At 67.7% G+C, this 18,224-nt stretch overlaps 1 protein-coding gene across 3 annotated transcripts; it reads left to right on the top strand.

Moving 5' to 3' along the window:
- Positions 1 to 568: 568 nt before the first annotated feature.
- On the top strand, positions 569 to 18,224 carry AGAP2 (ArfGAP with GTPase domain, ankyrin repeat and PH domain 2). Of its 3 annotated transcripts, XM_077192585.1 has the most exons (19): positions 570 to 2,064; positions 4,543 to 4,601; positions 5,118 to 5,205; positions 5,916 to 6,001; positions 6,075 to 6,216; positions 6,298 to 6,432; positions 7,024 to 7,145; positions 7,219 to 7,371; positions 8,149 to 8,235; positions 8,312 to 8,416; positions 8,487 to 8,631; positions 8,703 to 8,813; positions 9,994 to 10,140; positions 10,413 to 10,472; positions 10,675 to 10,826; positions 10,903 to 10,993; positions 12,062 to 12,284; positions 15,463 to 15,718; positions 16,970 to 18,224. In XM_077192585.1, exons 1-19 carry the CDS (start codon positions 912 to 914, stop codon positions 17,225 to 17,227), a joined length of 3,573 nt encoding a protein of 1,190 aa, XP_077048700.1. In that variant the 5' UTR covers positions 570 to 911; the 3' UTR covers positions 17,228 to 18,224. The 3 variants fall into 3 exon arrangements, with proteins under 3 accessions (XP_077048699.1, XP_077048700.1, XP_077048698.1); XM_077192583.1 differs by lacking the exons at positions 15,463 to 15,718; positions 16,970 to 18,224 and adding an exon at positions 14,828 to 14,873 and having other exon boundaries at positions 573 to 2,064; XM_077192584.1 differs by lacking the exons at positions 10,413 to 10,472; positions 15,463 to 15,718; positions 16,970 to 18,224 and adding an exon at positions 14,828 to 14,873 and having other exon boundaries at positions 569 to 2,064.

Raw genomic sequence — 18,224 nt, 5'->3', positions numbered from 1 at the left:
TGGATGGATGGATCGGCGGTGCAGGGGGCTGTCGGGGCGGGGGGGGGGGGGGTCCCGGCATCCCAGCAGGTGCCGGAGCCGGTGCCGGGGGCTCGGGGGAGGCGCCCGGGAGCGCTCGCGCCTGCCCGGTAGCGGCGGGGCCGCCGCCCGCCCCCGCCCCAGCCCGGCCCTGGGAGCGGCGCATGGCGGAGAGCGGCGGCCCCGGCCCCCCCCGGCCGCTCAGGGCCCCCCCCCGCCGGGCCCCGGCCCCCCCCCGGCCGCTCAGGGCCCCCCCCGCCGGGCCCCGGCCCCCGCCCGCTCCGCCGCCGCCGCCGCCGCCAAGGACGAGCCCGTCGGGCGCTGCCGTGAGCGCCGCTCCCGGGGGGGCCCGGGCATGACCCCCCCCGGCCCGTAACCCCCCCTCCCTCCGCTTTCCCCTTCCCCGCAGCCCCCGCGCCCCCTCCCCACCACCGCCCCTTTGCCCCCCCCATCCCGTGTCCCTCACGCCCCATCTCCCCTCCCATCCCCCCCCCCGCACCTGTAACCCCCCCCTTCCCTGCCCCCCCCGACCCCCGGGTCCCCACACCCCCCCCCCCCGCCCTGACTCCCGTCCGCTGCCCCCCCGCCCCCAAAAGCCCCCGAGCCCTCCCCTGCCCGCCCCCAGCCCGGGGGGTTCCCCCGCGATGCCCCCCGGCCGCTGACCCGGGCTGGGGGGCGCGGCGGGGGGGTGGCCCCGATCCCGGGGGGGCGCCGGTGCTCGGCGGGGGGGGCGGCGGCGGTTCCAACCCCTCCGGGGGCGGGCGAGCGGCGAAGGCTTCGGGGAGGCAGGGCCGGGGGTGGGACCGGAGCATCGGCGGCACCGGCGGCCGCGGCGCCGCGCGGGGATCCAGGGGGGCCGGGGGGGGCGGCCCGGGGGGGCCCTGCCCGCACCCATGAGCAGGAGCACCGGCCTCCAGCGCAGGACCACCTACCTCATCTCGCTCACGCTGGTCAAGCTCGAGTCGGTGGGCGCCGCGGGGGAGGCGGAGGAGGCGGGGGGGGGTGGCGATGGAGCCCCTGGCCCCGGGGGGGCCGCGGCCGCCCCCCGCACCCCCGAGCCCGGCCGAGCCCGGCGGCCCGAGCGGCTCTTCCAGCGGCAGGACGCGCTCCGGATAAGTACGGCCGGTCCCGGCCCCCCCGGCCCCGACGCCCCCCGCCCCCGCTCGCCCGCCTCGCCCCCGGCCGTGCCCCCCAAACCCGACACGGCCATGCTGCCCCCCCCGCCCCCCGCCGTGCCCCCCAAACCCGACCCGGCGCTGTTGCCGCCCCCCCCGCCCCCGGCCGTGCCCCCCAAACCCGACCCGGCGCTGTTGCCGCCCCCCGCGCCCCCCGCCGTGCCCCCCAAACCCGACCCTTCGCTGCTGCCCCCCCCTCTGCCGGCCGTGCCCCCCAAACCCGACCCCCGGGGGGCCAAGGGCACCTTGGAGGGGCCGGGGCACCGCGCTCTGGCCGCCCTGGACATCCCCCAGCCCGCCGGGACCCCCCGGCGCCCCCTGCTCAGCCAGGCCACCTGGGGGGGCCCCGAGGGTCCCCCGGAGGGAGCCAGGGCCCCCCCGCCGCCCCTGGACCCCCCCACGGGCTCCCCGCACCCCTCGGCCGGCGCTCGCCGCCTCCGCCTGGCCGGCCCCAAGCCCCCCAAAGCGGCGGCGGGCGGCGGGGGGAGCCGCGGGACCCCCGAGCCCCGGGCGGGCAAAGCCCCCGGCAAAGGCGCCGGCAGCCGCCTCTCGTGGCCCGAGGGAGAGGGGAAGGGGCGCCCCAAGGCGGGGGGCAAGAGCGAGGGGCCCCCCCGGGCCCGGCTGTCCCCCAGCAAGGGCAAGAGCAAGACCCTGGACTACAGCGACCTCCAGCCGGGGGTCCTGGTGCCCGCCCCCGCCCCCGAGACCGGGCTCAAGCGGGGACGCGAGGGGGGTCGCGCCTCCACCCGCGACCGAAAGATGCTCAAGTTCATCAGCGGCATCTTCACCAAGAGCCCTGCGGCGACCCCCACCCACCCCGCGCCCCCCTGGTCTCCCCCCGGCGCCGAGCCGGCCGGGGGCACCCCGCACAGTGAGTACCGGCCCGGGGCAGCCCCGGCCGTGCTCGGTGTCCCCGCGGCCCTCGGGGAGCCGGGGCAGGGGTGGCGGTGCCCGCTGAGGCCGCGGGGCTGTGCCTCAGTTTCCCGGGCGGGCGGAGGAAGCGCCCGGACCCCCGGGGCCCGTGTGGGGCAGCAGGACCCGTCTGTGGCTGTGGGGTACGGGGGGCTGTGGAGAGGGGGCGGTGGGGTACAGGGGGGCTGTGAGTTCAGGGGGGCTGTGAGGTACAAGAGGGGCTGTGGGGTTTTAGGGAGTCTGTGGGGTATAGGGGGCTGTGACCCCCAGGCTGGGCTGTGGGGTGGAGTCTGTGGGGTTCAGGGGGAGCTGTGACCCCCGCGCTGGGCTGTGAGGTTCAGGGGGTCTGTGGGGAGGGGCTGTGGGGTTCAGGGGGGCTGTGGGGTTTTAGGGGGTCTGTGACCCCCGGGCTGTGCCGTGTTTGTGCCCTGGGCTGATGTGACCTCCCCACTTTGGCGGGGTCCGGTGTTGGCCGTGGGGGGATCCCCATGGTGGGGATCCCGTGCCTCAGTTTCCCCCCTGGGGGAACTCCACGGGGGTCGGACGCGACCCCCACCTCCGTCGTTCTGTCCCGCCATCCATCCGTCCGTCTGTCCTCGCCTCCATCCGTGCGTCACACCCGTGCATCCTGTCCCCCCATCTGTCCGGCCCCCCCGCGTCCTTCTGTCCCCCCCCCCGGCATCCCCTGTCTGCCTCACGCACCTTGGCACCGCGGGGTGCGTGGGCAGCACCTGCAGGGCCGGGGGTGGCACTCGGTGACAATGCGAGGGGTGACAGGCGGCAGCCTTAACCCTTTCCCGGCTGGCACGGACCCGGCTCCGCGCTGGGGGCACAAACTGAGGCACAGAAACGGGGGGGGGGCACCCCTGACCGTGTCCTGCCTCAGTTCCCCCTTGGTGGTGCCACCGCTGCCCAGAGGGGCTGGGGATGCCAGGTGGGAGATGTGGGGGGCACAGGGCACGTCCTTGTGCCACGCCAGGTGCTTGTGCCACACTGTGTCCTTGTGCCATGCCTCGTCCTTGTGCCATGCCATATCCCAGTGCCACGCCGTGTCCTTGTGCCATGTCCTGTCCTCGTGCCATGCCCTGTCCTCACGCCACACCATGTCCCAGTGCCACACCATGTCCTTGTGCCACACCATATCCCAGTGCCACACCAGGTGCTTGTGCCACGCCGTGTCCTTGTGCCATGCACGCTGTGCTCTGGTGCCACCGCAGCCTTGTGCTGTGTCCCTGTGCCATGTCCTGTCCTCGTGCCACACCATGTCCCAGTGCCACTCCGTGTCCCCGTGCCTTGTCCTTGTGCCATGCCATGTCCCAGTGCCATGTCCTGTCCTCACGCCACCATGTCCCAGTGCCACACCATGTCCTTGTGCCACACCATGTCCCAGTGCCATGCTGTGTCCTTGTGCCATGTCCTGCCCCAGTGCCATGCCATGTCCCTGTGCCACGCTGCCACGCCGTGTCCTGGCATCCATCGTGTCCCTGTGCCACACCTTGTGCTCACACCACGCTGCATCCCCGGGCCTGAGGCTGTCGTGCACCGCTGGCATCGTGTCCCCATGCCCATCGTGTGCTGGAATCCAGGCTGTCCTTGTGCCACCCCACATCCCCCTGCCGTGCCGTGTCCTGGTGCCCGTGGTGTCCTCAAGCCACATCCCTGTGCCACGCTGTGTCCTGGTGCCTGTCACGGCCTGGTGGCTCCCATTGTGTCCCAATGCCACACCACACCATGATGCCACACCGTGCCCTCACGGCTGTCACATCCTGGAGTCCATTGTGTCCCCATGCCACACCACATCCCTGTGCCACCCGTGTCCCAGTGCCTGTCACGGCCTGGTGGCCCCCACTGTCCCCATGCCACACCACGTCCTGATGCCACACCGTGCCCTCAAGGCTGTCACATCCTGGAGTCTGTTGTGTCCCCATTCCACACCACGTCCTGATGCCACGCCGTGCCCTCACAGCTGTCACATCCTGGAACCCGTTGTGTCCCCATGCCACGCCACATCCTTGTGCCACCCGGTGCCCGTCGCGGCTCCCATCGTGTCCCCACGCCACGCCGTGCTCTCCATCCCCGTGCCCACCACGTCCCCCTGCCCTCTGCCTCCTCGTGCCTTGGCACACGACGCCTCGTGCTGCCACGTCCCCGTCCGTGCCACGTGGCATCTCCACGTCCTCCCGCCGCCCCCGCGGGCCCGGCGCCGTTGCTGGGTGACAGCTGGTGGCCGCCCCCGCAGGAGCTGCTGCTGTGCTGCGGGGTGGGGGCACCCCCGGGATTGGGGCTCCTGGGGGTGCCAGGGGCTGCTGGGGGTGCCCGGGTTTCCTGGGGGTGCCCGGGTTTCCTGGGGGTGCCCGGGGTTCCTGGGGGTGTGCCAGGGGTTCCTGGGGAAGTGCCAGGGGTTCCTAGGCTGTGTCTCACCCATCTCCCTCCGCAGAGGCCTTGGTGAACAGCCAGGAATGGACCCTGGGCCGTTCTATCCCCGAGATCCGCCTGGTGGGTTCTGTGTCCTTATATCGCCATGTCCCCATGTCCCCGTGACCCGGGGCCACATGTCCTCGTGTCCCCGTGTCCTCGTGTCCTTGTGTCCCCATGTTCCCGTGTCCCCATGTCCCCTGAAGACCATGTCCCCATGTCCCCATGCCCCCGTGTCCCCATGTCCCTATGTCCTCCCATGTCCTTGTGTCCTCATGTCCCCTTGTCCCCGTGTCCTCATGTCCCCTTGTCCCCGTGTCCTCGTGTCCCCATGTCCCTGTGTCCCCATGTCCCCCCTGTGTCCCCTGAGGACCATGTCCCCATGTCCCCATGTCCCTGTGTCCCCATGTCCCCATGTCCCCGTGTCCCCATGTCCCCGTGTCCCCATGTCCCCATGTCCCTGTGTCCCCATGTCCCCATGTCCCTGTGTCCCTGTGTCCCCGTGTCCCCATGTCCCCATGTCCCTGTGTCCCCGTGTCCCCGTGTCCCCTGAGGACCGTGTCCCCAGCCATCCTGACGTCCCCTCTGCCCACCCAGGGTGTCCTGGGCAGCAGCAAGAGTGGGAAGTCGGCGCTCGTCCATCGGTTCCTCACCGGCTCCTACGTGGGCTTGGAGCCCACCGAGAGTGAGTGGTCACGGGGAGGATATGGGCAGGGGATGGATGTGACCATGGGATGGACATGACCATGGAATGGACACAACCATGGGCAGGGGATGGACGTGACCATAGCATGGACATGACCACAGGCAGGGGATGGACACAGCCATGGGCAGGGGATGGACACGACCATGGGATGGACATGACCATGGGCAGGGGATGGACGTGACCATGGGATGGACACGACCATGGGATGGACACGGCCATGGGCAGGGGATGGACGTGACCATGGGCATGGGATGGACACAGCCATGGGCAGGGGATGGACGTGACCATGGGATGGACGTGACCATGGGATGGACATGACCACAGGCATGGAATGGACATGACCATGGACATGGCATGAATGTGATCATGGACATATCACGGGGGTGGATTCAGTGATGGAGTGGCCATGGGGATGGAGATGGAGGAGTGGACATATCCATGGAGCTGGGCATGGGATGGACATGTGGTGGGGCTAGGCATGACCATGGGATGGACACGGTCATGGAATGGACAAGGTCACGATGCTGGGCATGGACAGGTGTGGAGATGGTGAAGGGGATGGACATGGGAACTTTTGGGGTCAAAGTGCTGGTCACACCTGGTGCTGGGCATGGCCATGGGAGGTTCCATCCATGTGGGCAGAGCAAACCTGCAGGGTCCCCCCCTTCCCCTCCCCTCCCTCACTGCAGGTGGCCAGTTCAAGCGTGAGGTGACCGTTGATGGCCAGAGCCACCTCCTGCTCATCCGGGAGGAGGCCGGCGCCCCGGACGCCCAGGTACGAGGGGACCGGGGCCCGGGGGGGCCACGCTGGCCAGAGCCGAGCCCTGACCCCCCCCGTGGCCCCCCAGTTTGCCAGCTGGGCGGACGCCGTCATCTTCGTCTTCAGCCTGGAGAGCGAGAGCAGCTTCGAGGAGGTGACGCAGCTGCACGCGCTGCTCAGCGACCTGCGCGGCACCAGCGACGTGGCCCTGGCGCTGGTGGGCACCCAGGGTGAGCCAGGGGGACACGGGGGGCTCTGTGGGGGTGGGAGCAGCACGGGGCACCCCCGGGTGACCCCCCCTGGCTCCCCAGACAAGATCAGCTCGTCCAGCCCGCGGGCGGTGGAGGACGCGCGCGCCCGGGCGCTCTGCGGGGACGCGCGGCGCTGCCTCTACTACGAGACCTGCGCCACCTACGGCCTCAACGTGGACAGGGTCTTCACCGAGGGTGGGTGACTGTCCTCTGGGGGGGCTGGTGACTTAGTGAGGGGGGACAGCGAGCAGAGTGTGATGGGGACCGTGTCCAGGTGGGATGGGCGCAGGGACCTGGTCTGATGGGGATGGTGGCCAGCGTGGGATCACAACTGGGTCCCCACAAGGGGAGTGGTGGCCACAGGGCATTGTCCAGGTGGGACAGGGACTGTGTCCAGGTGGGATGGGGACAGTGGACAGGACAGTGCAGGGGACAGTGTCCAGGTGGGGCAGACCCATGGCTGAGTAGATCAGGGACCATGTCCACCCCTGTGGGATGGGGGCAGTGTCCAGGTGGGATGGGGACAGTGGCCAAATGGGATGAGGATGAGGACCATGTCCAGCTGGGATGGGGCCCTGCCCAGGTGGGATGGCGACCATGTCCAGGTGGGATAAGGATGAGGACCATGTCCAGCTGGGATGGGGCCCATGCTCAGGTGAGATGGGGCCCATGTCCAGGTGTGGGTATCCAGGTGTGGGTATCCAGGTGTGGGTATCCAGGTGTGGGTATCCCGGCCGGTGCCAGGGCAGGCTGGGGCCCGGCCCTCCTGACTCAGGCTCCCTGCAGTGGCCCAGAAGGCCGTGGCGCTGAAGAAGCAGCAGCAGCTGATGGCGTCCTGCAAGTCCCTGCCCAGCTCTCCGAGCCACTCGGCCGCCTCCACCCCGGTGGGGGGGGTCCACCCCAGCCAGGTAACCCCCAGGTAACCCCCAGCCCCCTCCCCAGCCCCGGGCACAGCCCAAGGCTGACCCTGTGTCCCCCCAGACCAGCAATGGTGGCCACACCAGCGACTACTCATCCTCGCTGCCCTCCACACCCAACGTGAGCCACCGGGAGCTGCGCAGCGAGACCCCGGCCCCGCTGGGCACCCCCAGCTCGCTGCACCGCGGGGCCAAGCGCCGCACCAGCCTCTTCGCCGTGAGTGCACCGCGGGCACCGGGGGCACCCTGGCATGGCGGCGGTGACACGGGGGGTGTGACATGCTGGGTGTCCCCTTGGCGGCGTAACCCAGAATGTCATCCTGATAGGGTGGTGGCAGCAAGGGACGTGTGGCAGCCCAGGTGTCCCCTGGAAGGGTGGTGACATTGAGGGGCACGGGGCATCTCAGTTGTCCCCTTGGCATGGTGGTGGTGGCACTGAGGGACATGTGAGCATCTAGTGTGGGAGTGGGGGGCACGCAGGGCACCCAGGATGGGCTTCTGATATGTACTCCAGCGGGGTGGTGGGGACACATGGCATCCCTAGGGCCCCTGTGACATGCTGGTGGTGGCACTGAGGGACACATGGGCACCCAGGATGTCCCCAGTGTGGGGCTTCTGATGTGTCCTCTAGTAGGGTAGTGGTGACACATGGCATCCATAGTGCCCCTCTGGGACATGGTGGTGGCACTGAGGGACACATGGGAATCCAGTGTGGGAGTGGGGGGCACACAGGGCACACAGGATGGGCTTCTGATGTGTCCTCCAGCAGGATGATGGGGACACATGGCATCCATAGCACCCCTGTGACACAGTGGTGGTGGCACTGAGGGACGCGTGGGCACCCAGGGTGTTCCCACCATGGGGCCGCGGTGCTGGGGTCTGTGGCACCCCAGTGTCCCCACCACCAGGCTGCAGCAGTGGGGGACATGTGGGCACGCCAGTGTCCCCAGCTGTGCCCCGAGTGCCACCCCGTGTCCCGTCCCCGTGCCCACAGACGCGCCGTGGCAGCGACTCCGAGAAGCGCAGCCTGGACAGCCGAGGCGAGGGCGCCGGCAGCGGCCGTGCCATCCCCATCAAGCAGGTGGGTGTGGCGGTGGCAGGAGGCTGTGGCTGTGTCCCAGTGTCCCCTGTGTCCCCTCACTGCTCCCTGTCCCCAGAGCTTCCTGCTGAAGCGCAGCGGCAACTCCCTGAACAAGGAGTGGAAGAAGAAATACGTGACCCTGTCCAGCAACGGCCTCCTCTTCTACCACCCCAGCATCAACGTGAGCATCCCCGTCCCCCCGTGTCCCCAAAGGGTGGCAGAGCCCGGTGTCACCCTCGCTGTCCCCCCAGGACTACATCCACAGCACGCACGGCAAGGAGATGGACCTGCTGCGCACCACGGTCAAGGTGCCGGGGAAGCGCCCGCCCCGCGCCATCTCTGCCTGCGGCCCCTCGGCCAGCATCAATGGGCTGCTGAGAGACCCCGAGCCCGCCGGTGAGCCCCGGGGCACCGCGGGTGGGGGGACACCCCGGGCACACCGGTGACACCGTCCCTCGCCCTTGCAGCCGCCGTCCCCTCGGTGGGGCTGAGCCTGCCCCCAGAGCCGGGGCTGAAGGTGGTGGGCAAGGGGTCCCTGCAGCGCTGCGCCTCCGCCTCCGGCGCCAAGCTGGCCTCAGGTGAGTGACACCGGCACGGGCAGGGACACTGCCACCCACAGGGACATCCCCATGGTGGCCCCACTGAGCACGGTGACTCCTGAGCAGCTGGTGGCCCTTGGTGGCCCTTGGTGGCCCTGGCGCCCTTGGAGGCCACGGTAAACCTGGTGGTCCTGGTGAGCCCAGGGACCAGGTGGCCCTTGGTGGCCCTGGTGTTTCTGGTGGTTCTGGAGGCCACAGTAACCCTGGTGGACTTGGTGAGCCCAGGGACCAGGTGGCCCTTGGTGGCCCTGGTGACCACGGTGAGCTGAGGGACATGGTGGCCTTTGGTAGCCCTGGTGTTTCTGGTGGTTCTGGAGGCCACAGTAAACCTGGTGGACTTGGTGAGCCCAGGGACCAGGTGGCCCTTGCTGACCCCAGTGACTCCTGAGCAGCTCAGGGACCAGGTGGCCCTTGGTGGCCCTGGTGGTTTTGCTGGCTCCAGAGGCCACAATAACCCTGGTGGTCCTGGTGAGCCCAGGGACCTGGTGGCCCTTGGTGACCCCAGTGACCATAATAACCCTGATGGTCATGGTGAGCCCAGGGACCTGGTGGCCCTTTGGTGGTGCTGGTGGCCACAGTGAAACTGCTGGCCCTGGTGGCACATGGACCTGGGAGTCCCAGAAGCCACAATGAACCTGGTGATCCTGGTGAGCCCAGTGGCCCTGGTAACCCCCATGACTCTGGTGAGCCAAGAGGCTCTTGTGGCCCTGGTGGCCCCAGGTGTTTTGGTAAGACCAATGAACTTGGTGGCCTTGGGGTGGCAGTGAGATCAGTGACCCTGGTAAGCTCTGATGGCCCCAGTATGCCCAGCAGCTCTGGGGGACTTGTAACCCTGGTGACCCCAGTGAGTCCAGTGGTCCTGGTGGCCCAAATGGACTTGGTGACCCTGATAGCCCTGACCTGGGTGATTCTGATGGACTTGGTGACCCTGATAGCCCTGACCTGGGTGGTTCTGATGGACTTGGTGACCCTGATAGCCCTGACCTGGGTGTCCCAAGTGGACTTGGTGACCCTGGTAGCCCTGGGTGGTTCTGATGGGCTTGGTGACCCTGGTGGCCTCAGTGCTCCTGGTGAGCTCCCTGCTCCTCAGGAGTGTGGTGGCCCCGGTGACCCCGGTGTCCATGGTGTCCCCAGTGTCCCATGTGTGGTGTCTTGGCAGAGTCCCCGCTGTCCTTCGAGGCCGTGTCCAGCCCTGGCAGCGCTGGCAGGGACCCTCCACCCTCGCCCCTGGTGGACAGGAAGAAGCACCGGAGGAAGAAGCTGATGACGCCGTCCAAGACCGAGGGCTCGGGTGGGCAGGCAGAAGGTGGGTGCCACAGCCATGTGTCCCCAGCCCCAGTCTCCCACGGCACTGTGGGGACAAGGCCACCATCCTCCATGGCAACGACGCCCCGGAATTCGGGGGGATCTGGGCTGATGCTGCCCCTCACCCCCCGGCCACGCTCAGCCACGCTGTCCACGCACCCCCCTCGCTCTGCCACTGCCTGCCACCTTCTGCACCGTCCCCAGGGCTTCGTGGGCCCCCCTGACTCTGTCCCCGTTTCCTCTCTCTACTCCTGCTGCCCGGACCCTCCGCAGCCAAGCGCAAAATGTGGAAATTAAAAAGTTTTGGTAGTTTAAGAAATATTTATAAAACAGGTAACGTGGCGTGAGCGGTGCCTCCCGTGCATGTGGCTGTGCCCCCCTTGCCTGCTGCCAGCACACCCCAGCAGGGGTGGGGACCTCTGGGGAGCGGGGTGGGCAGGATTTGGGTGCCAGGGGTGGGTTTGGGGGGCTGGGACAGCAGTGGGTGCCGGACCCCCCCATCCCAGCGCCCCCCCGGGGGTCTCTGGTCCCGCAGAGGAGGAGAACTTTGAGTTCCTGATCGTGTCGAGCACGGGGCAGACGTGGCACTTCGAGGCCGGCAGCTTCGAGGAGCGCGACGCGTGGGTGCAGGCCATCGAGAGCCAGATCCTGGCCAGCCTGCAGTGCTGCGAGAGCAGCAAGAACAAGGTGGGACCTTGGCAGTGGGGCTGGCAGGGCCCCCGTGCCACCCCCCTGCCCCTCTCACCCCCTGTGCCCCCTCCAGGCGCGCATGGACAGCCAGAGCGAGGCCGTGGCCATCCAGGCCATCCGCAACGCCCGAGGGAACTCGCTCTGCGTGGACTGCGGGGCACCCAGTGAGTCTGGGGACAATGGGGGGGACATGAGGGAACATGAGGGGACATGAGGGGACATCAGGTCATGGGACATGAGGAGACATCCATTCATGGGACATGAGGGGACATCCATTCATGGGACAGCAGTGCCCGTGGGAACTCGCTCTGCGTGGACTGCAGGGCACCCAGTGAGTCTGGGGGACAGTGGGGGACAACAGGGGGCACAGGACGTGGGACATGGGGGGACATCAGGTCATGGGACATGGGGGGACATCAGGTCATGGGACATGGGGGGACATCAGTTCATGGGACAGAGGTGCCCTGCAGAGCCCTGACCCCAGGTGTGGTGCCACAAGGTGAGATTGTGCCACAGGCCATGGGCCACCTGGCAGCTGGGGCGAGGGAGGACTTGGGCCACGTGATGGCATGTGTGACACGTGTGACATGGTGCCGTGGGTCACATGATGTCCTGGGTTGGGTGTTGGCATGGACCACACGGTGCCATGGGTCACACCATGCCAGGGTCACACAACGCCATGGGACACGTGATGCCACGGGTGACATGATGCCACTCAGTTCCATGGGCAACACCATGCCAGGGTCACAGACCACCATAAGCCACACAATGCTGTGGGGACATAATGCCATGGGTGACACGATGCCACACAGTGCCATGGGTCACACCATGCCAGGGTCACACAATGCCATGGGACCTGTGATGCCATGGGCCACACGATGGATGGCAGAGGACACACAGTGCCATGAGCCACACGATGGATGGTACAGGTCACACCATGCCAGGGTCACACAATGCCATGGGACCTGTGATGCCATGGGCCACACGATGGATGGCAGAGGACACACAGTGCCATGAACCACACGATGGATGGCACAGGTCACACCATGCCAGGGTCACACAATGCCATGGGACACGTGATGCCATGGGACACGTGATGCCATGGGTGACACCATGCCACACCGTGCCGGGGCTCACCGCCACCACGCGCCACACCGTGTGTCACACCGTGTCCCACCACGGGGACCCCAGGGGTGCCACATCTCACCCAGCACCCCCTGCTCACCCCGCAGACCCCACGTGGGCCAGCCTGAACCTGGGTGCCCTGATCTGCATCGAGTGCTCGGGCATCCACCGCAACCTGGGCACGCACGTGTCGCGCGTGCGCTCGCTGGACCTGGACGATTGGCCCCGCGAGCTGACCCTGGTGCTCTCGGCCATCGGCAACGCCACCGCCAACAGCATCTGGGAGCAGAACCCCCGCGGGCGCTGCAAGCCCACGCACGAGTCCTCCCGGTGGGTGCGCCCTGCCCTGTGTGTGCCAGTGTCACCCCCTGTCACTGTGTGCCCCCAGTGTCACCCTTTGTCACTGTGTGACCCAGTGTCATCTCTTGTCACCATGTGCCCCCAGTGTCACCCTTTGTCACTGTGTGCCCCAGTGTCACCCTGCCCCGTGTGCCCCAGTGTCACCTCTTGTCACTGTGTGACCCAGTGTCACCCCCTTGTCACCGTGTGCCCCCAGTGTCACCTCCTGTCCCTGTGTGCCCCCAGTGTCACCCCCTTGTCACTGTGTGACCCAGTGTCACATCTGCCCCGTGTGCCCCCAGTGTCACCCCCTTGTCCCCGTGTGCCCCCAGTGTCACCCCTGCCCCGTGTGCGCCAGCGTCACCCCCTTGTCACTGTGTGACCCAGTGTCACCCTTCTGTGTGACCCAGTGTCATCCCTGTCCATGTGCCCCAGCGTCACCCCCTTGTCACTGTGTGCCCCAGTGTCACCCCCTTGTCACTGTGTGCCCCAGTGTCATCTCTTGTCACTGTGTGCCCTCAGTGTCACCCCCTGTCCTTGTGTGTCCCCAGTGTCACCCTTTGTCACTGTGTGCCCCAGTGTCACCCTGCCCCGTGTGCCCCAGTGTCACCTCTTGTCACTGTGTGACCCAGTGTCACCCTTTGTCACTGTGTGCCCCCAGTGTCACATCTGCCCCGTGTGCCCCAGTGCCACCTCTTGTCACTGTGTGACCCAGTGTCACCCTGCCCCGTGTGCCCCAGTGTCACCTCCTTGTCCCTGTGTGCCCCCAGTGTCACCCCCTTGTCCCTGTGTGCCCCCAGTGTCACCCCTGCCCCATGTGCACCAGTGTCACCCTTGTCACTGTGTGACCCAGTGTCACCTTTGTCACTGTGTGCCCCCAGTGTCACCCTTGTCACTGTGTGTCCCCAGTGTCACCCTTTGTCACTGTGTGACCCAGTGTCACCCTTTGTCACTGTGTGACCCCAGTGTCACCCCCTTGTCACTGTGTGACCCAGTGTCACCCCTGCCCCGTGTGCCCCAGTGTCACCCCCTTGTCCTTGTGTGCCCCCAGTGTCACCCTTTGTCACTGTGTGCCCCCAGTGTCACCTCTTGTCACTGTGTGCCCCCAGTGTCACCCTTTGTCACTGTGTGACCCAGTGTCACCTCTTGTCCCTGTGTGCCCCCAGTGTCACCCCCTTGTCACTGTGTGCCCCAGTGTCACCCCCTGTCCTTGTGTGTCCCCAGTGTCACCCCCTGTCCTTGTGTGCCCCCAGTGTCACCCCTTGTGCTGGTGACACCACATGGCCCTGTGCTCTGTGCTGCCATGATGCCACCCTGTCATTCCTGATGGTGCCATGTGTCCCTTGTGTCCCCTATGCCACCATGATGCCACCCTGCCATTCCTGATGCCACTCCATGTCCTTGTCCCCTATGCCACCGTGATGTCACCCTGCCATCCCTGATCTCACCACATGTCCCTTATGTCCCCTATGTCACTGTGATGCTGCCCTGCCATCCCTGATGCCACCACAAGTTCCTGTCCCCTCTGCCACCACGATGCCACCCTTCCCTCCCTGATGCCCTATGTCCCCACCCCGTGTGTCACCGCTGTGCCACCCCACGGACTCTGATGTCCCTTCTCCTCACGTCAATGCGGTGCCACCCCACGTACCCAATGCCCCCGTGTCCCCACCCTGCTGTCCCTTGTGACCCCACGACCCAGCAATGCCACACTGACACCCCTGCCCTTCCTGATACCCCTGTGTGGCACCCCCCGTGCCACCCTGCTGCCACCCTCTGTCCCTGGCCCTCAGGTGTCCCCCCTGTTTTCACTCTCCCTGTCCCTGCGGTGCCACTGTGCACCCCTGCCACCTTTGTGTCCCCACTGCCACACCCTTGAGTCCTCATGCCCTCTCTGCCCAGGGAGCAGCAGGAACTGCAGCTCTGTGTCCCCGTGGTGCCACTCTGTTGTCCCCAACACCCTGTGTCCCCCTGTGTCCCCATGCCCAGTGCCCAGTGCCCAGGGAGCAGCAGGAACTGCAGCTCTGCTTCCCCATGGTGCCACTCTGCTGTCCCAAACACCCCGTGTCCCCCATGTCCCCCATGTCCCTCTGTGTCCCCATGCCCCCATGCCTAGGGACGAGCGGGAGTTGTGGATTTGTCCCCAATTCCCCGTGTCCCCTGTGTCCCCATGCCCAGGGAGGAGAGGGAATTGTGGAAGTGTCCCTAAAATCCCGTGTCCCCCTGTGTCTCCTGTGTCCCCCATGTCTCCTGTGTCCCCTGTGTCCTCATGCCCCCGTGCCCAGGGAGCAGCAGGAACTGCAGCTCTGCATCCCCGTGGTGCCACCCTGCCATCCCTAACACCCCGTGTCCCCCGTGCCCCCTCTGTGCCCAGGGAGGAGTGGGAGTCATGGATCCATCCCTAACACCCCATGCCCCACTATGTCCCCCTGTGTCCCCCGTGTCCCCATGCCCAGTGCCCAGGGAGGAGAGGGAGTCGTGGATGTGTCCCTAACTCCCCGTGTCCCCTGTGTCCCCTGTGTCCCCATGCCCAGGGAGGAGCGGGAGTCGTGGAAGTGTGCCTAACACCCCATGTCCCCCATGTCCCCCATGTCCCCCCATGTCCCCTGTGTGCCCATGCCCCCATGCCCAGGGAAGAGTGGGAATTGTGGATGTGTCCCTAACACCCCGTGTCCCCTGTGTCCCCATGCCCCCGTGCCCAGGGAGGAGAGGGCATTGTGGATTCATCCCTGACAGGCTGTGTCCCCCATGTCCCCCTGTGTCCCCTGTGTCCCCTGTGTCCCCGTGCCCAGTGCCCAGGGAGCAGCAGAAAGTGTGGCTCTGCATCCCCGTGGTGCCACCCTGCTGTCCCTAACACCCCATGTCCCTCTCTGTCCCCTGTGTCCCCACGTCCCTTCTGTGCCCAGGGAGGACTGGGAGTCATGGATGTGTCTCTAACACCCCGTGTCCCCCATGTCCCCTGTGTGCCCATGCCCCCATGCCCAGGGAGGAGAGGGCATTGTGGGTTTGTCCCTGACACGCTGTGTCCCCCATGTCCCCCTGTGTCCCCTGTGTCCCCTGTGTCCCCTGTGTCCCCATGCCCGTGTGCCCAGCGAGGAGGGGGAATTGTGGGTTTGTCCCTGACACCCCGTGTCCCCTGTGTCCCCTGTGTCCCCCTGCTCTGTCCCAGGGAGGAACGGGAGTCATGGATCCGTGCCAAGTATGAGCAGCGCCTGTTCCTGGCCCCACTGCCCGCGGCCGAGGCGCCGTTGGCCGAGCGGCTGCTGGTGGCCGTGGGCCAGCAGGACCTGCCCGCGGTGCTGCTGCTGCTGGCCCACAGCCACAAGGAGCAGCTGAACGTGCCCACGGCCGACGCCGAGCGGCGCACGGCGCTGCACCTGGCCTGCGACACCGCCCAGGTGGTGGTCACCCAGCTGCTGGTGTGGGTACGTGGGCACTGCTCGGTGGGCACGGAGGTGGGCAGAGGGGTAGAGGGGTCTTGGGGGGGGCTGTGGGGGATGTGGGGTCACCATGGGTGGTGTGGCATGGCCATGAGGGGGGTGGCATGGTGGTGGGGACTGTGGGGTGGGTGTGGGGACTGTGGGGTGGTCATGGGGGTTGTGGGGTGGTCATGGGGACCATGGGGTGGTCATGGGGGTTGTGGGGTGGTCATGGGGGTTGTGGGGTGGTCATGGAGACCCTGGGGTGGTCATGGGGAGCGTGGGGTGGTCATGGGGTTTGTGGAGTGGTCATGGGGACCAAGGGGTGGTCATGGGGGTTGTGGGGTGGTCCTGAGGGATGTGGGGTGGTCATGGGGACTGTGGGGTGGTCATGGGGGATGTGGGGTGGTCATCAGGGATGTGGTGTGGTCTTGAGGGATGGGGGTTGGTCATTGGGGATGTGGTGTGGTCATGGGGACCATGGGGTGGTCATTGGGGATGTGGTGTGGTCTTGGGGACCGTGGGATGGTCATGGGGACCATGGGGTGGTCACTGGGGACATAGGGTGGTCACTGGGGATGTGGTGTGGTCATTGGGGACTGTAGGGTGGTCATCAGGGATGTGGTGTGGTCATGGGGAACATGGGGTGGTCATGGGGACATGGGGTGGTCATGGGGGTTGTGGTGTGGTCTTGAGGGATGTAGGGTGGACACGGGGACATGGTGGTCATCAGGGCCATGGTATGGTCTTGAGGGATGGGGGGTAGTCATGGGGTGGTCACTGGGGATGTGGTGTGGTCTTAGGGACCATGGGGTGGTCATGGGGTTTGTGGTGTGGTCATCAGGGATGTGGTGTGGTCATGGGGACCATGGGGTGGTCATGGGGACCATGGGGTGGTCTTGGGAACTGTGGCATGGCCAGGAGGTGAGTGATGTGGCCACGAGGACCGTGGGGTAGCTTTGGAGGATGTGGTGTGGTCACGGGGGACATGGGGTGGTGATGGGGACATGGGGTGGTGATGGGGACATGGGGTGGTGATGGGGACGTGCAGTGGTCCCTGGGGATCTGGTGTGGTCATGGGGGACTCGGTGCGGTCCTGGGGACAATGGCGTGACCATGGGGGGTGTGAAATGTCCGTGGCCATCCTGGGATGTGCCACCACACCCTGGGGGGACGCGGGGGCCGTGTGGGGTCCTCTGGGGCTGTGCCAGGGTGACACGCGGTGGCTCTGCTGGTGACACCCGGCCGTGCCCGCAGTACGGGGCCGATGTGCGGGCCCGGGACGGTCACGGCCGCACCGCGCTGTTCTACGCCCGCCGCGCCGGCAGCCGCGAGTGCTCCGACATCCTCCTGCAGCACGGCTGTCCCGGCGAGGGGCCCGGCAGCCCCCCGACCCCCGGCAGCCCCCCGACCCCCGGCCCCCCGACCCCCGGCGGGCCCCCGACCCCCGGGCCCCGCCGCCGCAGCAGCTGCGCCAGCGTGGGGCCCTGCGAGCCCCGCTCTGCCCTGGTATAGCCCCGAGGGGCCCGGAGCCCCCCCCGGTGCCACTCCCGGCTGGGCGTGCCCGCGGCCCGGGCCCATCCCGGTGCCGCCGCCGGGCTCGCCCCGTGCCCACGGTTTGTACTTTTGATGCTCTATTTATTATCCTTTATTATCCTCTCCATGTCGGGGTCTCCGCTGGTCCTGTCCCCCTCTCTCCGTGCCAGGGACCCCCACGCCTGGGGTCACAGTGATGCCACTGCCACCTTCCTGTCCCCTGCCCGGGGTATTGTGCCCCAGCGTGGGGTGGGCACAGCTGGGCTGGGGGCACTGAGGGCGGGGTCACTCCTTGCCCGTGCCATCCCCTGTCCCCGTCACCCTCACCCCGCCACTGTCCCCTGCTCACATCCCCCTGGCCCCGTTCCCGCGTGCTGTGTCCCCCTGCCCTTGTCACCTCCCCAAGTCACCCTGGCCACCCCCTCTGTCCCCCTGTCCCCGTGCCCCCCCCGGCCCTGGCACAGCCCCGCTCGGTGGCAGGAGCAGAGCAGACCCCGACCCCCCCTCCTTTTCTACAACAACCTTTTGTACGCCCCCTCCCCCTTTCCGTGCCCTGCCACCCCCCGTGGCCCGCCCCCCCCCCCCGCCCCCCGTTTCTCGGCGTCCCCTGGGGATCCCCGTTAATTTATTGCTTTGTTCAGCGATAGGATAGAGCCAGCCCCTCCCCCCGCGGGGGGGCACCGCCGGCGGGACCCCCGAGCCCCTCCCGCCGGCCTGGGGGGGCCGCCGCGCCCCCCTCCCGGGACCCCCCCATGAATGTAGGGGCGCCCCAGCTGTGACGCCCCCGAGACGCCCCCGCGGGGCCGGCGGGGCCGAGCCGGGGAGCCCGGGGGGGGCCGGGGGGGTGGGAGGGGTCGGTGGGAGGGGGCCCAGGCCCGGAGGGGGCCCGGGGGGTCCGGGGGGGCCCGGGGGGCCGGGCCGTGTACAGAGACTTCATCTCTCGGGTGTGACTGTAAGTACGTGACAATGTCGGACA

Source organism: Agelaius phoeniceus, chromosome 35 (assembly GCF_051311805.1).
Source record: "Agelaius phoeniceus isolate bAgePho1 chromosome 35, bAgePho1.hap1, whole genome shotgun sequence".
NCBI classification, from domain to species: domain Eukaryota; kingdom Metazoa; phylum Chordata; class Aves; order Passeriformes; family Icteridae; genus Agelaius; species Agelaius phoeniceus.
Note: the sequence above shows the minus strand (reverse complement) of the source record. Positions and strands in the feature narration are given on the sequence as shown.